This window comes from Nycticebus coucang, chromosome 11 (assembly GCF_027406575.1).
Source record: "Nycticebus coucang isolate mNycCou1 chromosome 11, mNycCou1.pri, whole genome shotgun sequence".
In the NCBI taxonomy this organism is placed as follows: domain Eukaryota; kingdom Metazoa; phylum Chordata; class Mammalia; order Primates; family Lorisidae; genus Nycticebus; species Nycticebus coucang.
Window position 1 is genome coordinate 122621890 of NC_069790.1, and position 20006 is coordinate 122641895.

Here is a 20006-nt window from a genome sequence, read left to right on the forward strand (position 1 = left end):
GGATTAAATTCTCCTCTTCAAAGATACAGAATAGGACTGGGCCTGATGGTTCAGGGCTGTAATCCTAGCACTCTGGGAGGCCAAGGTGGGAGGATCATTGAGGCCAGGAGTTTAAGATCAGTCTAAACAAGAGAAAGCCCCCATCTCTAGAAAAATTAGAAAAAATTAGCCAGGTATGATGGTGCAGTCCTGTGGTTCTAGCTAATCAGGAGACTGAGGCAGGAGAATTCCTTGAGCCCAGGAATTTGAGGTTGCAATGAACTATGATGACACACCCTTGCACTCTAACCCAGGCAATAGAGTGAAACTCCATCTCCAAAAAAAAGATATTGAATGGATTATAAAAACATGATCCAGCTGTATGTTGCTTACAAGAGACTCTATCAACAGAGACATAGAAACTGAAAGTAAAGGGATGGACAAAGGTAATCCAGGACAATAGAAACTAAACATGAGCAGGAGCAGCTCTATTCATATTAGACACAATAGACTTTAAGTCAACAATGGGAGAAAGAGACAAAGAAGGTCATCATGTGATGATTAAGGGATCAGTCCCACTAGCACGTATAGCAATTCTGAATACATATGTAGCCAACACTGGAACACCCAGATTCATAAGATAAATATTACAAGATCTAAAGAAAGAGCTGGACTTCAATACAGTAATAGTAGGGAACTTCAACATACCACTCTCAGCAGTAGACAGATCATTTGGACAGAAATTCAACATGACACAGGGGATTGAAGCTGGTCTTTAGATTAAATGGACCTAACAGACATTTATCAAATATTCTATCCAACAATGCCAGAGTATACATTCTTATCATCAGCATATGGAACATTCTCCAGGATAGAACATATCTTAGGCCCAAACCAAATTCAACTAATTCTGAAAAACCAAAATTGTATCAAATATCTTCTTAGACTACAACACTCTGGAAACTGTACAAATACAGAAAAATTAAACAGCATGCTCCTGAGTGACCACTGGGTCAGTGAAGGAATTAAGATAGAAATAAGAACAATTTCCTTGAAAAAAATGAAAATAGAAACACAGCATACCAAAGCTTGTGGGACACAGCAAGAGCAGAGCTAAGAGGGGAGTCTCTGTCAACAAGTAAATTTAAAAGTGGATTACAAATGAATAATCTAACAATGTTTAGTCCTCAAGGAACTAGAAAAGCAAGAACAAATCAAACTAAAATTAGCCGAAGAAAAATAATAAAGATTAGAGGAGAACTAAGTGAAAGAGAGGCTGAAGATATAAAGGATCAATGAAATGAAAAGTTGGTTTTTTGACAAGGTAAACAAAATTGACTAAATAAGAGAGGGCGGTATCTGTAGCTCAAAGGAGTAGGGCGCCAGCCCCATATGCTGGAGGTGGCGGGTTTAAACCTAACCCCGGCCAAAAAAAAAAGAGAGAAGGTGTTGGGCATGGTGGCAAATTGCATGTAATCCTAACACCTTGGGAGGCTGAGGCAAGAGGATCACTTGAAGCCAAGAGCTCAAGATCAACTGAGCAACATAGTGAGACCCCATCTCTAAAAATCTTCAACAAAATACTAGTAGACCGAATCCAACAGCACATCAAAAAGGTAATACAGCATGATCAGGTGGAATTTTTACCAAGGGTACAAGGATGGTTCATTATTGATATTGCAAATCCATAAATGTGGTACATCACGTTGGCAGGATGATCATACCAGTAGAGGCAGAAGAAGTGTTTGATAAAATGCAGCATCCTTTATGATAACATCTGTTAACAAACTAGGCATAGCATCTCAAAATAACAAAAGCCATATGCAAAAATCCCACAGCTAACATCATATTGAATGTGGAAGAGTTGAAAGCATTTTCTCTAAGAACTGGAATAAGACAAGGATGTCCACTTTCACCACTCCTATTTAGCATAGTACCAGAAATCTTAGCCAGAATAATCAGGAAAGAAGAAAAATATAGAGGGCATTCAAAGAAAAGAGGAAGTCAAGCTCTTTCTCTTTGTTGAGGATGCATTGCTATATCTAGAAAACCCTAAAGATTTCACAAAAATCTCTTAGATTTGATAAATGAATTCAGTGAGTTGCAGGATACAAAATCAGTAGCATTTCTATACACTAATAATCATCTAGCCAAGAGAGAAATCAAGAGGACAACCCTATTTACAATAGCCACAGAAAAATAAAGTACCTAAGAATAAATTTAACCAAGGAGGTGAAAGATCTGTGTAAGGAAAACTGTAAAACACTGATGAAAGAAATTATAGATAATATAATGAATGGAAAGATACTGTATGCTCATGAATTGGAAGAATTAATATTGTTTAAAATGGCCGTATTGCCGCGCAGTGGGTGCCCATGGCAGGGTACTTAAAGCTAGTGCGAGCTTCCTTTCAGTATCAAAGGTTCCACTCTGCTGCGAGTCACTACAAGGGTCGGACAGATGCTGAGCACCTGTGGCTGACGCGGCATTTAAGGGACTCATTTGTGAAGGCTGCGAAGGTAGAGTTACCAGTGTCGAAGTGCCTTCAAGCTTTTGGAGGTGAATGAGAAGCACCAGATTCTGCAGCCTGGCCTTTGGGTGTTAGACTGTGGGGCAGCTCCTGGGGCATGGACTCAGGTGGCGGTTCAGAGAGTCAATTCTGCAGGCACAGGAGAAGTGTCTTGACTATATCCTATCAACCTGATGTTTATCATCAGAGCCACGGCTCTCCTCAGCATAGGGGTGATGAAAGATTGTTCTGGGCTTGTGAATAGAGGCTCAGATGTGAGTAGTGAGAAGAGGGAAGGGGAGGCTAAGTGCAGCTGGATGCTGGAAGTCTTGTTTTGGATCTCAGTTCTCCTATTGGCTTTGTACTTGGAATAGATCTTCTTTACATATTTCCCCTGGAAGGAGCAACTTTTCTGTGCCCTGCTGATGTGACTGACCCAAGAACTTTTCAAAGAGTACTTGAACTGCTTCCTGGTGGGAGGGCGGATGTGATTCTGAGTGATATGGCACCCAATGCTACAGGGATCCGAGACCTTGATCATGACAGGCTTATCAACCTGTGCCTGTCCCTTCTGGACATGGCTCCAGACATCTTGCACCCAGGGGGGACATTCCTTTGTAAAACCTGGGCTGGAAGTCAAAGCCATCTATCACAGAAGAGATTGACAGAGGAATTTCAGAACATAAGAATTATAAAACCTGAAGCCAGTAGGAAAGAATCATCAGAGGTGTACTTCTTAGCCACACAGTACCACAGATGGAAGGGCTCTGTGAAGCACTGAGAACCTCTGTGCCATTTTCCTAGTGGTCATTATATTTTCTTTAATTACACATGTGGCCTGAGCTCTCCTGAAGAGTGGCTAGGGGATCTGGGCTGAAATTTGGGACATGTAGTAGACTGAGTGGGGAGCTGCCCTTTTTTTTTTTTTTTTTTTCCAAAACCAAAAAGCGATGACAAAACAAAATTCAAGGACCATGAAAAACGGTTAGGAAACAACTTTTCTGTATCATTTGTGAAGAGAAAGTTAACAGGAGAAAGAGAGATAGGTGAAGATCAAAGGATAAAGAGAGACTGAGATGATCAAAAGGAAGTTGCCCTGGAAGGGATGGGGATAACCACAAATGCCTTTACTTTGTCATCTTATAAAGGTATCATAGAGCAGCAGGCTTTCCATCCTTGCTGTAAGACCACAGTGCACAGGTTTGCATTTGTTAGTCTGTATAGTGTAAAGTAGAAAAATCTGAAATTTCCATCTGGGGATTAATTTCTGTCTCTCTGGTGAATAATCTAGAAATTTATCCATTCTTCAAGCAGCGAGAATTCCCAGAGCAATTAGGGAAGACATTTAGTATGAATTTATGCATGGGGTGGGTGTGCTTTGATTTTTGCTGGAAATAATATATTGCTGTAATACTGTTGAGCTCCCAAGACCATAAAGGTAATTATCAAAGCAAATAAAATAAAATGACCGTATTGCCCAAAGCAATTCCCAGCAGAATACCAACATCATTCTTAGCAGGTTGAAGAAATAATCCTAAAATTCATGTGGAACCAAAAAAGAGGCCAAATAGTCAAAGCAATCTTAAGCAAAAAGAACAAAGCTGCGGGCATCTTATTACTTAACTTCAAAGTATAAGGCTTTAGTAACCAAACTAGGATGATACTAGTATAAAAATAGACACATAGATCAATGGAACAGAATAGAGAACCCAGAAGTAAAGCCACATATTTATAGCCAATTTATCTTTGACAAAGCTGACAACTTAACATTGGAAAAATGACATCTTCTTCAATAAATGGTGCTGGGAAAATTGGATAACCATGTGCAGAAGAATGAAACTGGACCCTTATGTCTCACCATATACAAAAGTCAACTCAAAATGGATTAAGGACCTAAACATGTAAGATCTGAAACTATAAAACTACTAGAAGAAAATCTAGGGAAAATTCCTCTGGACATTGGTCTAGGCAAAGAATTTATGACTAAGACCTGAAAAGCAAAGGCACGAAAAACGAAGATAGACAAACAGGACTTGATTAAACTAAAAAGCTTCTGCACAGGAGAAGAAATAGAGTGAAGGGGAAACCTGTGGGATGAGAGAAAATATTTGACAAACTCTTCCTCTAAAAGGGTACACTAACATTCAGAATATAGAAGGAGCTCACCTGCTCAGCAGGAATAAAACAACCCCATTAAAAAGTGGGCAAAGGCCATGCACATACCTGTCTCAAAAGAAGACATACAAATAGCCCTCTGTTGTGTGAAAAAATGCTCAGCATCACTAATCAGCAGAGAAGTGCAGATTAAAACCACAATGAGATTATCATCTAACCCTAATCAGAATGGGTGTTATTAAAAGGACAAAAAATAACAGATAAGAGAACTCTTACACATTGTTGGTGGGAATGTAAATTAGTACAGCCACTCTGGAGAGCAGTATGGATATTTCTCAGATAACTAAATGTAGAATTACCTTTCTATTTATTTATTTTTCTCTTTTTAGAGACACAGTCTTACTTTATTGCCCTTGGTAGAGTGCTGTGCATCACAGCTCACAGCAACCTCCAACTTCTGGGCTTAGGCGATTCTCTTGCCTCAGCCTCCCGAGTAGCTGGGACTATAGGCGCCCGTCACAATGCCCGGCTATTTTTTGGTTGCAGTTTGGCTGGGGCCAGATTTGAACCTGCCACCTTTGTTATATGGGGCTGGCGCCCTACCCACTGAGCCATAGGCGCTGCCCCTAGAATTACCTTTCAGTGTAGCAGTCGTACTACTGGATATTACCCAAAGGAAAAGAACCGGATATCAAAAAAATTTGGTGGGACCACACCTACTGTGCATCTTACAAGGGTACATAGGAAATTTACTAGGTGTAGAATATAAATGTCTGAACACAATAACTAAGAAAATGCCGTGAAGGCTATGTTAACCAGTTTGATGAAAACATTTCAAATTGTATATAAAACCAGCACATTGTACCCCATAATTGCATTAATGTACACAGCTGTGATTAAAAAAAAAAAAGGCTGCCTGCACTCGTAGGTTTATTGCAGCACCATTCACTATAGCAAAGATGGAATCAACCTGAGTGTCCATCAGCAGGTGAAAGGATAAAGGGAAAGTGTATATGTATAGTGCAATACTACTCCACCAAGAAAAGAATGAAATCCTGTTAATTACAGCAACATGGACAGAGCCTGGAGGTCAGTATGTTTAGTGAAGTAAGCTAGGTACAAATGGCACATTTTCTCTTACATGTGGAAGCTCAAAAATTTGAACACATGAAAGTAGAGACGAGAAAAATAGATAACAGAGACTGAGAAGAGTGTGCGGGGGGTGGGGGAAGGATGAAGAGAAGAGGATTAAAGGGTACAAATGCACAGTAGGACAGAAGGAATAAATCCAGTGTTTGATAGCAGAATAGTATGACTGTACTAAAATGCCCTAAATACTACACATTATATACATGTAAAAATTTTTCATGTATCCCATAAATTTGCACAAATAGCAAAACATCAGAAAGCATCTTTAAATCTATAAATATTTTTTTATTTGTATGTTTGGACTAAACCTCTGTTCCCGTATTTTCCAGCCCAAGCCTGTGGAGGTTCAGGTAATCACACATCACATGCAGCGCTATGCCGTGTGGTTTGGAGGCTCAATGCTGGCCTCAACTGTAAGTCCTTTTTAGATTGTCCTATATTTTTATTAATCTGCTCTCTGTTGAATTTGGGTAGGTATTGCCTAAGAAGGTCAAGTAGTGTGTTAAGTAGTGTGTTGAACATTGACTGGTATTGTAAGAGAATTATTACAGATATTATATCTTTTAGTTTTTTTGTTTGAACTTTCTGGAACTAATTGTGTAGCTTTAAACAGACATTCAGATCTTTAAGATAGAAAATGTATTTTAATGATCATTAGATTGTACAATTTATTTGAAAGTATCCTTGATAATTAGGGGTTATAGATAATACGAATAAGTGAAATCCAAAAATAACCTAAAAAAATCTTACATTATTTGTTAGTTCCAATTACTTTTCCAAATAATTATAGCTTTTCCCCCTCAAATTCCTTAATAGCTAATACATTGTTAATGTATGGCTGGCACATAAGTGGTCCTAAAAAAATAGTCTAATATTTCAAAAATGAAATAAACCCTAGTTTAGTAGTTGAGTACGTCACAGAGGTCCAAATCTTACAACAGGGGTCTGCAGGAGTGTGCAGGTTTAGATAAGGGGAGTTTCTCATTTGCCTAGTACTTCATTGAATTTTATTTTCTTCTTTAAGTCTTCATATTTTCCTTCCTCTGGTACCTCTTGCAGCCGGAGTTCTTTCAGGTGTGTCACACCAAGAAGGACTATGAAGAGTACGGCCCCAGCATCTGCCGCCACAACCCCGTCTTTGGAGTCATGTCTTAGTATCCGCCTTGACATCGTTGTTCAGCAGCGTCATGCTGGGGAACAAGTGCCCTTCAGAACCCAGGGAGACTGCAGGTCCTGTAAATAATGACGTCTAGTGTTGATGTCCCAGCAGCGTGCTTGCATCCCGAGCGCATGACGCACAGCAAGTTCTCAGTAACAGCCATTTATCCATGTGCTGACTGTTGTAACCCACCCCCTCGTGCCCTCTCTCTTACTCCTTTCCCTTCTTCCTCTTCGCTTGAGCTTCTAGTTGACAAATACAATTCTGAAGGAATTCAAATGTGACTTTAAAAATTGTTAGAGGAAAAAAAGTAAGAAAACAACGCAAAATAGTCCCTCCCTCCAAAAGAATGTGTGGGTGTAAACCCTTTTCCTCTCAGCCTATTTTTGTAAATAAAATGTTATAAACTTGAAATACAAATCGATGTTTATATTTCCTATCATTTTGTATTTTATGGTATTTGGTACAACTGGCTGATTCTAAGCACGAATAGATATTGATGTCATGGAGTGCTGTAATAAAAAGTTTTTAATTGTGAGGCATGTTCTGATATGTTTATAGGCAAACAAAACAGCAAACTTTTTTTGCCACGTTTGCTAGAAAATGATTATACTTTATGGGAGTTGACATGAAGTTTGAACATTGACCAGTGTTGTAAGAGAATTATTACAGATATTATATCTTTTAGTTTTTTTGTTTGAACTTTCTGGAACTATTTTATAGAAGATGATGGTTTGTTGTTGGTGAGTGTTGGATGAAATACTACCTTGCACCATTGTAATAAAAGCTGTTACAATCTTTATAAATACTTTTCTGCTATAGTGTGGTGGTCTTTTGGTTTTTTCCCCTTGTCGCTATATAATAAATTGTGGTTTATGTATACCAGGGAATATTACGCAGCCTTAAAAAGGATGGAGACTTTACCTCTTTTATGTTTACATGAATGGAGCTGGAACATATTCTTCTTAGTAAATTATCTCAATTTACTCAGTACTATTATGAAACCAATATATAATTACCCACATTTCCATATGAAAGATAAAACACAACTATAGCCCAGGATGAAAGGTGGAAAGGAGGGGGAGGGGAGGGGGGAGATTGGATGGAGGAAGGGTAATCAGTGAGACCGCACCTGTGGTGCATTTTGCAAGGGTACATGTCAAATCTATTAAGTGCAGAGTATAAATGTCTTAACACAATAATTAAAGTGAGGTGAAGGCTATGTTAACTGTTTGATGTAAGCATTCCAAATTGTATATGAAATCAGCTCAGCACATTGTACCCCATAAATGCATTAATGTATACAGCTGTGATTTAAAAAAAAAAATATTGAAATCAGGGAAAACAAAAAATTGAAATTGGTTTCACTTCAGTGGAGGGTTTGATTAATACCAAGTTTGTGGGAGGAAATTTTTTAAAATGCTGTGGACTACCTGTTGTGCAGTGACCACTCTGTTCCTGTGTCTGAGTTCGCAGTGTTGTGGGTGTGGAGAGCCATGTAGAGTGCTGTGGGGCTGGGGATAGTGGGAGGATGTTCCTAAGGATTTCCAGGGTCCGTTCCTCGAAATTTGAGATTCATGACTTTCACTTATAGTAACTACGCTGGCATTTGCTGCGTAGATTGCTGGCTTAAACAGTAATTTGCTAAATTAGTAGATTTGGGTTTGTTGTATTCTTCATATGATCTTTATAATTATGTCACTTTTAGAACTTATTTATGGTATTCCCTCTGAGTTACCTCTCAGAATTATCCTCAGAAAATTTGCCTTTATAAAGAAACATGGTTTTATTATTTGAGTTTAGAAATAAGTTTAAGGATAATAAAGTCAGTATGGTAAAATCTGACTTTACCAAGGCTGGGATGGCAGTATTGTCACCACGATAGATCCTTCTCAGACTCCCCAGCAAGAGTCTGAGCCACCTGGCTCTTCTCTCATCCAGACACACTGCTTTGCACTCCTCAGTGGCCGCTGCTTCTTGGGATCACCGGATTGTCTGGCCTTCTAAGGATCTCCCGGCCATTTCCTTGTAACCAGTTCCCAGTTATCTGCTTCAGTCACACCCCTGCATCCTAAACAGGGTAGCAAGAATAATTTCCTGTAGCACTGTTTCATCCGGCTCTGCTGTGCAGGGACTCTGGTGCTGCCTGGTACTTTTGCCCAGTCTCACTACCTGTCTCGGTCGTGTCCTCTGTTGAGCTCTTGCCCAGGCAGTATGCTTCATTTCTTATAGCAGATGCTTTCATTTCTGCCTCTGCTCTGCATTTGTGCATTGGCAGGTGTTTTCTCCAAACTCCTGGAATGATACTACCCTTGTACTGCAGCACTGGTACCCACACTAGCTAAGCTAGTGATATAACCTGTTCTTAGGCCATAGGACATCTAAAACTGCCATTTTCCTTGTTTGGGAGAGGATAATCTTTACGTTTGCAGGATCATTAGAGAGCATTTTATCAACATAAGTTGATAGGAGTCAAATTCCAGCCCTAGGGCAAAGCATTTCCCTATTTCTGTTTTCTTGCGACTACAGCTTGCTGACATGGTGATCTGGGCAGGCCCTGCAGGAAATTTTATCCCCTCTCTGGCCTCACACTGGCAGTATTGCCGCCACAACAAATCCTCCTTGCTCTATCCAGGCAAGAGTGAGCCACCTGGAGTCCCTGCCAGGGTTACGACTTACTCCTCAGTCCCTGCCAGGAGTAAGTTGTAACGCTTAGTTGCATCAGTAAAAGTGTTGAAAGGAGCCATATATATCGCATGTCTACTATCTAGAGCCTCCAATCTTTTGACTCCTTTGCTGATGTAACTAAGGGTTAGGACTTATTCCTGGCAGGGGCTGAGGATTACATTTGTATGAGAATCTAGCAACGGAAGGACAGAAAGACACTGACTACTGTTCAGGGCATTGCAGATGATTATGACAAACTTGTAAAAGCTTTCAAAAAGAAATGGTAATTACCCTGTAATGGTACCATGATTGAATATCATGAATACCAAGAGGTCATTCAGCTTCAATGTGACCAAAGAAAAAATATTCTCTAGTTTCTCTTGGAGGTTGGAATGGCTTAAGGTTCATGGATTCTGAAATGAACGTAAATATGTGGAGAATTTCTTAAATAATTCTGTTCTCTAAACCTAGTGTGGCTGCCTTGGGAGATGATTCTCTGCACTGGATGGACTTCTCATTTATTTAATCATTCAAACATTTAATCATTCACATCTGCATGATCACAGAAGACATGGGGTATGTAGGCCAGTGACACATGAGAAAATTGCAGTAAGATGGTAACAAAACCCCGTATTCATCTTACCATGTTTCCAGTGGGAAATATTTTGAATGTTTGTTTATTCAGTTTGTTACATTTCACTTGATTAAATGTTCTTTGTTGTATTAAATCATGTATGTTGCAGCAAAAACTTTGAAAAAATCTTCCATAAATTGATAGGACAGAACCATCTATTAGAAAGTGACTGGTGTAGTGCTGAGGTGCTCAACCCTGGCTGAGACTTCTCCTACATAAAGTCAGTCAGAACGGGGGACTGTGTGCAGGAACAGGGACGCCACCAGCTTTTGGGTTTGCTTTCACCTCCTTGGGTGATACCAATCTGCAGCTGGGTCTGAAAACCCTAATGAGCCGAAAGAAGGGCATTGACTCAGATCTGAGTATGAATTCTGGCTGTTCCTCAAGCAGATGACATCTTACCCTCTGTTGCCTTATCTGTGTGACAACTGTGATGGTCTTACTGCTGCTAACGGTTTTTAGTTACTATTTTTTTATTTATACAATAAGCCTGCAAGATGCTGTATTCAAAATGAACTGTGATTCTCTGTTGAGCATTATGCTTAGAGTTTATGTTACTAATTTTACAAAAATCTACGCATACTTTTTATTCGGGTTGAATTAATTATCTTTAGATCAAAATATAGTAATGAGTTAAGTATTCCTAGAGTTGATGGGCAAAATTGGCCTATGACAAAATTACGACTCCAAGTGAATAGTTTTTTTTTTCTTTGTGAATAGTTTTCTATAAAAAATTTCAATAAACACGCTCTTTAACATATTCTAAAATAATAAGTTGACTGTAGGATGATTAGAACACATCTTTTCATAGTGCAGGAAGTTGCTTTGCACGGTTTAGACATGAACTCAACTTTATGATGATGATGATAATATTACATGAATGACTTTAACGAGCATTGTCTTCCTGATAAGACACAATGGCTAGTGCAGAGCTGCTCTTTGCAGTGTACCTGTGGGAACAGCCTCCCGTTTCTTCAAATGGGGATGTTCATCAACTGCTTCTGAGAGCTATAGCTTCTGGTTTTATTAATTTTCTAGCCAAGACTGGATTAAAGAACATGAGGCTCATGAGTTTGTTTCCATGTAAGCTGAGAGTGGGGGAGCAAAATAGGAGAGAGATGGAAGCTACTGAAAATGGAGGGGTAGAAAATGGCCCAGTCAGGGTCTGGGGATATGAGAGGTGACACCATCTAGGGTGAGGGGGAGAGTAACCCAAAAATCCCTAGGTGTTTATACTGGCACAAGTCATGGGTTACGGGGCTCTCCCCAGTCAGGTTTCCATGTAGCCCAGGTGGAGGAGGGAAGAAGACTGAGGGTTGGCCCTAGAGTTGGGGTCTCCAGGCAGGTATCCTAGGGACAGGTGCAGTTGTCCAGGGCAAGTGTAGATAAGGGCTTCTCTGTTGCTAATGTTATGGACCACAAAGTCCAGGGAGGAGGGAGAGTGCAAGGCCATGAAAGATGGGGAAGAACGGAGGATTCTGGGCATATTAAGGTTAGGAGGTTGTGGTCAAAGAAGAATATTCGTTCTTAAGAGTTCAGAGCTGAAACATTTTTCAGTCATACGGAGACATCAAAGTGGTTATTATGGGGAGGTTGAATTCACTGGAAATTGAAGAATTTAGTGAATTTTTTTATTATTATTATTTTTTATTAAACCATAACTGTATACATTGATACGATCATGGGGCATCATACACTCGCTTCATAAACCATTTGACACATTTTTATCACAGTGGTTAACATAGCCTTTCTGGCGTTATCTCAGTTACTGTGCCAAAACATTTACATTCTACATTTACCAAGTTTCGCAAATACCCCTGTAAGATGCACCACAGGTGTGATCCCACCGATCCCCCTCCCTCTACCCACCCCCCCTTCCCACTTCCCCCTATTGTTAAGTTGTAGCTGGGTTATAGCTTTCATGTGAGAGTCCCAAATTAGTTTCATAGCAGGGCTGTGTACATTGGGTACTTTTTCTTCCATTCTTGGGATACTTTACTAAGAAGAATATGTTCCAGCTCCATCCATGTAAACATGAAAGAGGTAAAGTCTCCATCTTTCTTTAAGGCTGCATAGTATTCCATGGTATACATATACCACAATTTATTAATCCATTCGTGGATCGATGAGCACTTGGGCTTTTTCCATGACTTAGCTATTACGAATTGGGCTGCAATAAACATTCTGGTACAAATATCTTTGTTATGTTGTGATTTTTGGTCTTCTGGGTATATGCCCAGCAGAGGAATTACAGGATTGAATGGCAGATCTATTTTTAGATCTCTGAGTGTTCTCCCTATATCTTTCCAAAAGGAATGTATTAATTTGCATTCCCACCAGCAGTGCAGAAGTGTTCCCTTTTCTCCGCATCCACGCCAACATCTCTGGTCTTGAGATTTTGTGATATAGGCTAGTCTCATTGGAGTTAGATGATATCTCAAAGTAGTTTTGATTTGCATTTCTCTGATGATTAAAGATGATGAGCATTTTTTCATATGTCTGAAGGCCTTGCGCCTGTCTTCTTCAGAGAAGTTTCTCTTCAAATCCCTTGCCCAGCCTGCGATGGGATCCCTTGTTTTTTTCTTGCTGATGCGTTTGAGTTCTCTGTGGATTCTGGTTATTAAACCTTTGTCAGAGATATAAATATCTTGACAATCTTGATATCCTGCAAATATCTTCTCCCATTCTGAGGGCTGTCTGCTTGCTCTGCTTACTGTGTTCTTAGCTGTGCAGAAGCTTTTTAGTTTGATCAAGTCCCAGTAGTGTATTTTTGAAGCTGCTTCAATTGCCTGGGGGGTTCTCCTCATGAAATACTCACCCAGACCAATTTCTTCAAGGGTTTTCCCTGCATTCTCCTCTAGTATTTTTATAGTTTCATGTTTTAAGTTTAAATCTTTAATCCAATGAGAGTCTATCTTAGTTAATGGTGAAAGGTGTGGGTCCACTTTCAGTCTTCTGCAGGTTGCCAGCCAGTTCACCCAGCACCATTTGTTAAATAGGGAATCTTTTCCCCACTGAATGTTTTTAATTGGCTTGTCAAAAATCAAATAGTGGTAAGTAGCTGGATTCATCTCTTGGTTCTCTATTCTGTTCCAGATATCTACTTCTCTGTTTTTGTGCCAATACCATGCTGTTTTGATCACTATCGATTTGTGGTAAAGTCTGAGGTCTGGTAGTGTGATTCCTCCTGTTTTGTTTTTATTTCTGAGTAATGTCTTGGCTATTCGAGGTTGTTTCTGATTCCATATAAAACGAAGTAATGTTTTTTCAAGATCTTTAAAATATGACAGTGGAGCTTTAATAGGGAGTGCGTTGAAATTATATATTGCTTTGGGTAGTATGGACATTTTGATAATGTTGATTCTTCCCAGCCATGAGCATGGTATGTTTTTCCATTTGTTAACATTTTCAGCTATTTCTTTTCTTAGAGTTTCATAGTTCTCTTTATAGAGATCTTTCACGTCTTTTGTTAGGTAAATTCCCAAATATTTCATCTTCTTTGGCACTACTGTGAATGGGATAGAGTCCTTAACTGCTTTTTCAATTTGACTGTTGTTGGTGTATATAAAGGCTACCGATTTACAAATGTTGATTTTGTAACCTGAGACGCTGCTGTATTCCTTGATCACTTCTAGGAGTTTTGTAGTAGAGTCCCTAGTGTTTTCCAGATACACAATCATATCATCTGCGAAGAGCGAGAGTTTGATCTCTTCTGACCCTATATGGATACCCTTGATCGCCTTTTCTTCCCTAATTGTGGTGGCTAAAACTTCCATTACAATGTTGAAAAGCAATGGAGACAATGGGCAGCCTTGTCTGGTTCCTGATCTGAGTGGAAATGATTCCAATTTAACTCCATTCAATATGATATTGGCTGTGGGTTTGCTGTAGATAGGCTCTATCAGTTTAAGAAAAGTCCCTTCTAGACCAATTTTCTTGAGTGTTCTGATCATGAAGGGATGCTGGATATTATCAAAAGCTTTTTCTGCATCAATTGAGAGAAACATATGGTCTTTGTTTTTTAATTTGTTTATGTGCTGAATTACATTTATAGATTTACGTATATTGAACCAGCCTTGAGACCCTGGGATAAAACCAACTTGGTCATGATGTATAATTTGTTTGATGTGTTGCTGGATTCTGTTTGTTAGGATCTTGTTGAATATTTTTGCATCTATATTCATTAGTGATATTGGTCTATAATTTTCTTTTCTTGTTGGGTCTTTTCCTGGTTTGGGGATCAGGGTGATGTTTGCTTCATAGAACGTGTTGGGTAGTCTTCCTTCTTTTTCTACATTTTGGAACAGGTTGAGTAATATAGGTACTAATTCCTCTTTAAAGGTTTGGTAGAATTCTGACGTGAAACCATCTGGTCCCGGGCTTTTCTTTTTAGGGAGGTTTTGTATAGTTGATGCTATTTCTGAACTTGATATGGGTCTGTTCAACATTTCCACTTGATTCTGGTTAAGTCTTGGAAGGTGGCGCGCTTCCAAGTATCGGTCTATTTCCTTCAGATTTTCATATTTCTGAGAATAAAGTTTCTTGTAATATTCATTAAGGATTTTTTGGATTTCTGATGAGTCTGTGGTTATTTCGTCTTTGTTGTTTCTGATTGATGATAGTAGAGATTTTACTCTTTTTTTCCTGATTAGGTTGGCCAGAGGTTTATCTATTTTATTGGCCTTTTCAAAAAACCAGCTTTTTGATTTATTGATCTGTTGTATTATTCTTTTGTTTTCAATTTCATTTAATTCTGCTCTAATTTTGGTTATTTCTTTTCTTCTACTGGGTTTGGGGTTGGAATGTTCTTCCTTTTCCAGTTGCGTGAGATGTCCCTTAAGTTGTTAACTTCCTCTCTTTCCGTTCTTTTGAGGAAGGCTTGCAGTGCTATAAATTTCCCTCTTAGAACTGCCTTTGCAGTGTCCCAGAGGTTCTGATAGTTTGTGTCTTCATTGTCGTTGTGTTCCAAAAAATTGGCGATTTCTTTCTTAATCTCATCTCTGACCCAGCTATGATTCAGCATAAGGTTATTTAACTTCCATGTTTTTGTATGCAGATTCCTGTTGTTACTCAATTCAAGTTTTATTCCATGATGATCCAAGAAGATGCATGGAATAATTTCTATTCCTTTAAATTTACTGAGGTTAGACTTGTGACCTAAAATGTGGTCAATTTTGGAGTAAGTTCCGTGGGCTGATGAGAAGTATGTGTATTCAGTTTTGTTGGGATGAAATGTTCTGTAGATGTCTGCTAAATCTAAATATTGGATGGTTAGGTTTAAATCTAAGATTTCTTTGCTCAGCTTCTTTCTGGAGGATCGATCCAACACTGCCAAGGGAGTGTTGAAATCTCCGACGATTATGGAGCTGGAGGAAATCAAGTTACTCATGTCTGTTAGAGTTTCTCTTATAAATTGAGGTGCATTCTGGTTGGGTGCATAGATATTAATAATTGAGATCTCATCATATTGAGTATTACCCTTAACAAATATGAAGTGACCATTCTTGTCCTTCCTTACTTTTGATGGTTTAAAGCCTACTGTATCTGCAAATAAAATTGCAACACCTGCTTTTTTCTGATTACCATTTGCCTGAAATATGGATGACCATCCTTTCACCCTGAGTCTGTATTTGTCTTTTATGTTAAGATGTGACTCTTGTATGCAAGAAATATCTGGCCTGAGTTTTTGTATCCAGTCAGCTAACCTATGTCTCTTTAGAGGACAGTTTAAGCCATTCACATTGATGGAGAGTATTGATAAGTCTGGTGGAATTTTGGGTATCGAGTTTTTCAAAGGTCCAGTGGACATTTTTAATCCTTTCGCCAGTGTGGAAGTTGGAGTTTGATCCGAAGTTTCTGAGTGAGTTTACTTTTGTGGTATAGGATTGGGTTGGTCATTGTGGAGGATAGGTCTGAGAACATCCTGAAGAGCTGGTTTACTTATGACAAATTTTTTCAACATATGAATGTCATTGAAGTATTTAATTTCTCCATCATAGATGAAACTCAGTTTAGCTGGATACAAGATCCTGGGTTGAAAGTTTTTTTGCTTTAGGAGATTAAAAGTTGATGACCAGCCTCTTCTTGCTTGAAAAGTTTCAGCAGAGAGATCTGCAGTTATTCTAATATTCTTACCTTTGTACGTTATAGTTTTCTTTCGCCAGGCTGCTTTGAGAATCTTCTCTTTCATGTTAACTTTAGTGAAGCTAATTATGATATGTCTGGGGGATGACTTATTGGGGTTGAATCATGCTGGGGTTCTGAAGCTGTCTGCTATCTGAATTTCAGATTCTCTAGGCATGTCTGGAAAATTTTCTTTCATAATTTCATGCAGAAGGGCCTCTGTGCCCTTGGAGGTGACTTCATCATTCTCAGAAATTCCTATAATCCTTATGTTGCTTTTTTTCGAATTATCTGAGAGTTCTCTGAGTGAGTGATCCGTTTTTACTCTCCATTTCTCTTCCTCTTTGAGAGATTGGGAGCGTTCGAAGACTTTATCTTCAATGTCAGAAATCCTTTCTTCTGCTTGCTCCATTCTGTTACTGAGGGATTCTACTGTATTTTTCATATCTTTGAGGGCTGTAAGTTCTTGCTTCAGTGTGTCTAAGTCTTTGGTGGTTTTGTCTTTAAATTCGTTAAATTCTTGAGACAATTTTTGAATTTCTCCTCGAATTCCTAATTCCATTTTATTAATCTTGTCTGCAATCCAAATTCTGAATTGGATTTCTGACATTGCTCAGCCAGTTGTTTATGAATGGGATCTTCAATCACATCTGCCGTATCTTTTCTTGGGGGGGTTGATCTATTATGGTTATTCATGTTACCAGAGTTTTTCCGCTGATTCCGCCCCATGGTTTACTCCCTTTGGTTTTTCCCCTGGGGTTTTATCGAGGGCCTGTACAGTGTTGTGGCCTGAGAAACTGGGGCCCTGTCTGGTGTGGTGGAGCAAAGTGGTTCTGTCTTGCTTTCAGCTGGTTTCTGTTCGAGCCTATTGCAACTTCTACTCTGGCTTGAAGTCTCAGCTGTGTGGAAAAATCAGCAATTAAGTCACCCCGCCTGCCCACCTCTGGCCCCAGTTGGAAAAGGAGAATCAAACCTTCCTACAATCGCACACCCAGGGCACCACCTGAAAAGTCCTCAGTCTATTAGCCCAGTTCAAAAGGTCCAAATCCGCTGTCTCAATCGGCACTTGTCTCGGGTGGGAGAGTTCAAGAGGTCTCTGGGAACTGGATCACAGGGGCCTGGTGACTCCTCTGACACGGCTCACCCCAGTGCAGCGTGGAGTCAGGAGGAGCCACCCAGCAAACAGAGCAGTCTAGGAAGGTTGACGTCTCCTTCCCCACTTTGCCCCTCCGTCGGACCCAGTCACTGGTATCTCTGCAGATGGCTAACCCAGTTGCCTGCAGTGAACAGACACTCCAGGGGTTTGCACCTGCCTGAATCACAAGGAAGTCTGCCAGGCCCCCGCAGACTGCCGCTATCTAGCAGGAGGAGATGGGGCCTGACATCTTTGAGTGTTTGATGCAGGTGATGGGAAGGAGGTGTTCACTCAGGCTTAGCCCCGTCCCTGATGGATGCTGCTAACAGAACAGAACAGAACAGACAACTTTGCGGGGTTCTGTCTCTGTTCCTGTCGAAATCGCCTACAGAAGACGGGCTGTTTTGAGTTCAAACGTCTTTGCTGCTGGAGATTTGCGTTCGAACACCTCTCTGGGTCGGCCCCGCCCTGGATGTTTCCCGGGTTTGTGAGCCGTGTCAGGAAATCCCCCGCTCACCAGTGGCCTCCTCTGGTTGCCCAGGGAGACAGGGGGTGTGGCCTCAGAATATCCAGAAGTGAGCGTTCTGCCGTTAAAGAAAAAACGGCTGTTGATCTACCTCCAGGGAACTGCTGCTCTGGTGTGGGCACTCAGGCGACCCTTTCCTCCTCTGTCCCGTGCCCCAGAGTCAGCACTGAGCGGCCGCAGTTTGTGCTGGGTCCACACCCCTCAAGAGATCCCCCAAGAATCAGAACTGTTGGGGGATGGGCCCCCAGACCCCGATTTGGAGTGTGGGGGGGGGAAGCTAGCGTTTCATTCAGTTTTACGCAACACTACGGCCGGGGAGGGCTCCTGCACTGCACCGCAGGGAAGTGCCGCCAAGGCTTGATTTCCCCTCAGCAGAGTGCCCTCTCCTCACTCACGTGTCCCAGAGTCAGCGCTGACCTGACGCAGCTCAGGTACTGTGCACTCCCCTTGAGAAATCACCCAAGGATCCGAACTCCGGGGGGATAGGCCCTCAGACCCCGAGTGAGAGTAGGGGCTCTCAGCTCTCAGTGGGGAAGCTAGTCTTATTCAGTCTTGGGCCCCGTAATGTTGCCCGGGGAGGGTTGCTGCACTGCACTGCAGGGAAGTGCCGCCAAGGCGTGACTCCCCTTCAGCCCGGTGCCCTCTCCTCACTCGCGTGCCTCAGAGTCAATGCTGACCAGTCGCAACTCGGGGACTGTCCACTCCCCTTGAGAAATCACCCAAGGATCCGAATTCCTGGGGGACAGGCCTCTAGACCTCAGTGGGCGGGAGGGGAGCGCCGGGGATTCAGGGTTGCCGGCAAAGGATTCCCAAAGTTTTATTCAGCCCTATGTCCGGCAGGAGAACGCCACGGCACCCCAGTAGGGGAGGTAGGTCCAGTTTTTAGAAGGTCTCTCCCTGGAGTGTAGTGGGAGGGCCTTTAATTTCTGCCCGCTTGTTCAATTGTGGGGCTCTTGAGCTGGTCTCATGGGGGAGGGGGACTCCCGTCCGCCTGGTGGTGGATTTTGTACCTTTTGTTTGCGTCCTTGTGATCACAGCTTGCCTCAGCGGTGTTGATGTACGTTCTTCAACCTTCTCTCTTGGTGAGGCTCAAGTCCACCAGGACACCTACTAAATTCCTGTCCCTTAACTCTCCTTCTGGACGGGAGCCTCTGTTGAAAGCTGGCTTCAGTCCGCCATCTTGTCTCCCTCCGAATTTAGTGAATTTTGAGAGAAGAGCATTGAATGGGTTGTCCAGTGGGTGCTAGCATCATACTTGTGGGTGTGGGGAGTTGGAAAGGAGAGCAGGACCTGTCCTGTGGGTCTGGGAAATGGCCAGAAGGTGAGGGTCGACTCTGCACAGTCTTACTGAGTCTCAGCACCCTGTGAAGTGGGTATTGTTACCTCCATTTTCCACAGAAAGCTGTGCTGGATGAAGTCCACTAACATGCCTGGACCATGCAGCTGAGAAGCAGAGTGCTCCTGGTCACTGTTGTAGCCATTCCTATAGACGTAGGTTGGTAACAGCAGCCAAGTGGGAAAGCGGATGGTAAAACCCAGTGACATTTCTTGTTTGGTATTTATTTTTGGCTTACCGTACTAACGGGGAATGATTTCATAAGACAGAGAGTAGGAAGAGTTTGGAAATGGCATGGGGAGCTGGTAAAAAGGAAGCTGCTGATGCAGGATGTTTAGAGGAAGGATTATTTTCATTTTTGTTCACAATGTTTTGTTGCATGTTTTGTTATGTGCATTGACTTTTTCTGTGTCATAAAGCAATTAAAAGACAGTTGTTCATCTGAGCACTTAGAACCATAATTATCAAGGGTGGAGAGCAAGATGGCAGCCGAGTAACAGCTTCCTTGCATCTGGGCACCGTGAGTCTGGGGAGATAAGACTTCAGGCATCTCTGGCTGGTGGGATCTGCCTATAATCATCCCTTTGAGGATACAGGGAGTCAGCGAGAGACTTCTGGACTCCAAGAGGAGGACAAAAAACAGTGGAAAACTGGCAAGTAATCGCGTGTGTTTG

General features: G+C 41.2%; 1 protein-coding gene and 2 pseudogenes across 4 annotated transcripts in view; all 3 read left to right on the forward strand.

Annotated features, from left to right (window-relative positions):
- Positions 1-7719, forward strand: part of ACTR3B (actin related protein 3B) — a 152061-nt gene extending 144342 nt beyond the window's left edge. For all 4 annotated transcript variants that reach the window (XM_053609447.1, XM_053609448.1, XM_053609450.1 and 1 more), the window contains 2 exons: positions 6082-6165; positions 6812-7719. In XM_053609447.1, the coding sequence (XP_053465422.1) occupies positions 6082-6165; positions 6812-6907 (180 nt within the window). In that variant the 3' untranslated portion in view covers positions 6908-7719. The remainder of the gene's footprint in view (positions 1-6081; positions 6166-6811) is intronic.
- Positions 1988-6086, forward strand: LOC128598735 (rRNA methyltransferase 2, mitochondrial-like; annotated as a pseudogene).
- Positions 7720-9667: 1948 nt separating the features above from the next.
- Positions 9668-9995, forward strand: LOC128598734 (eukaryotic translation initiation factor 1b-like; annotated as a pseudogene).
- Positions 9996-20006: the final 10011 nt, after the last annotated feature.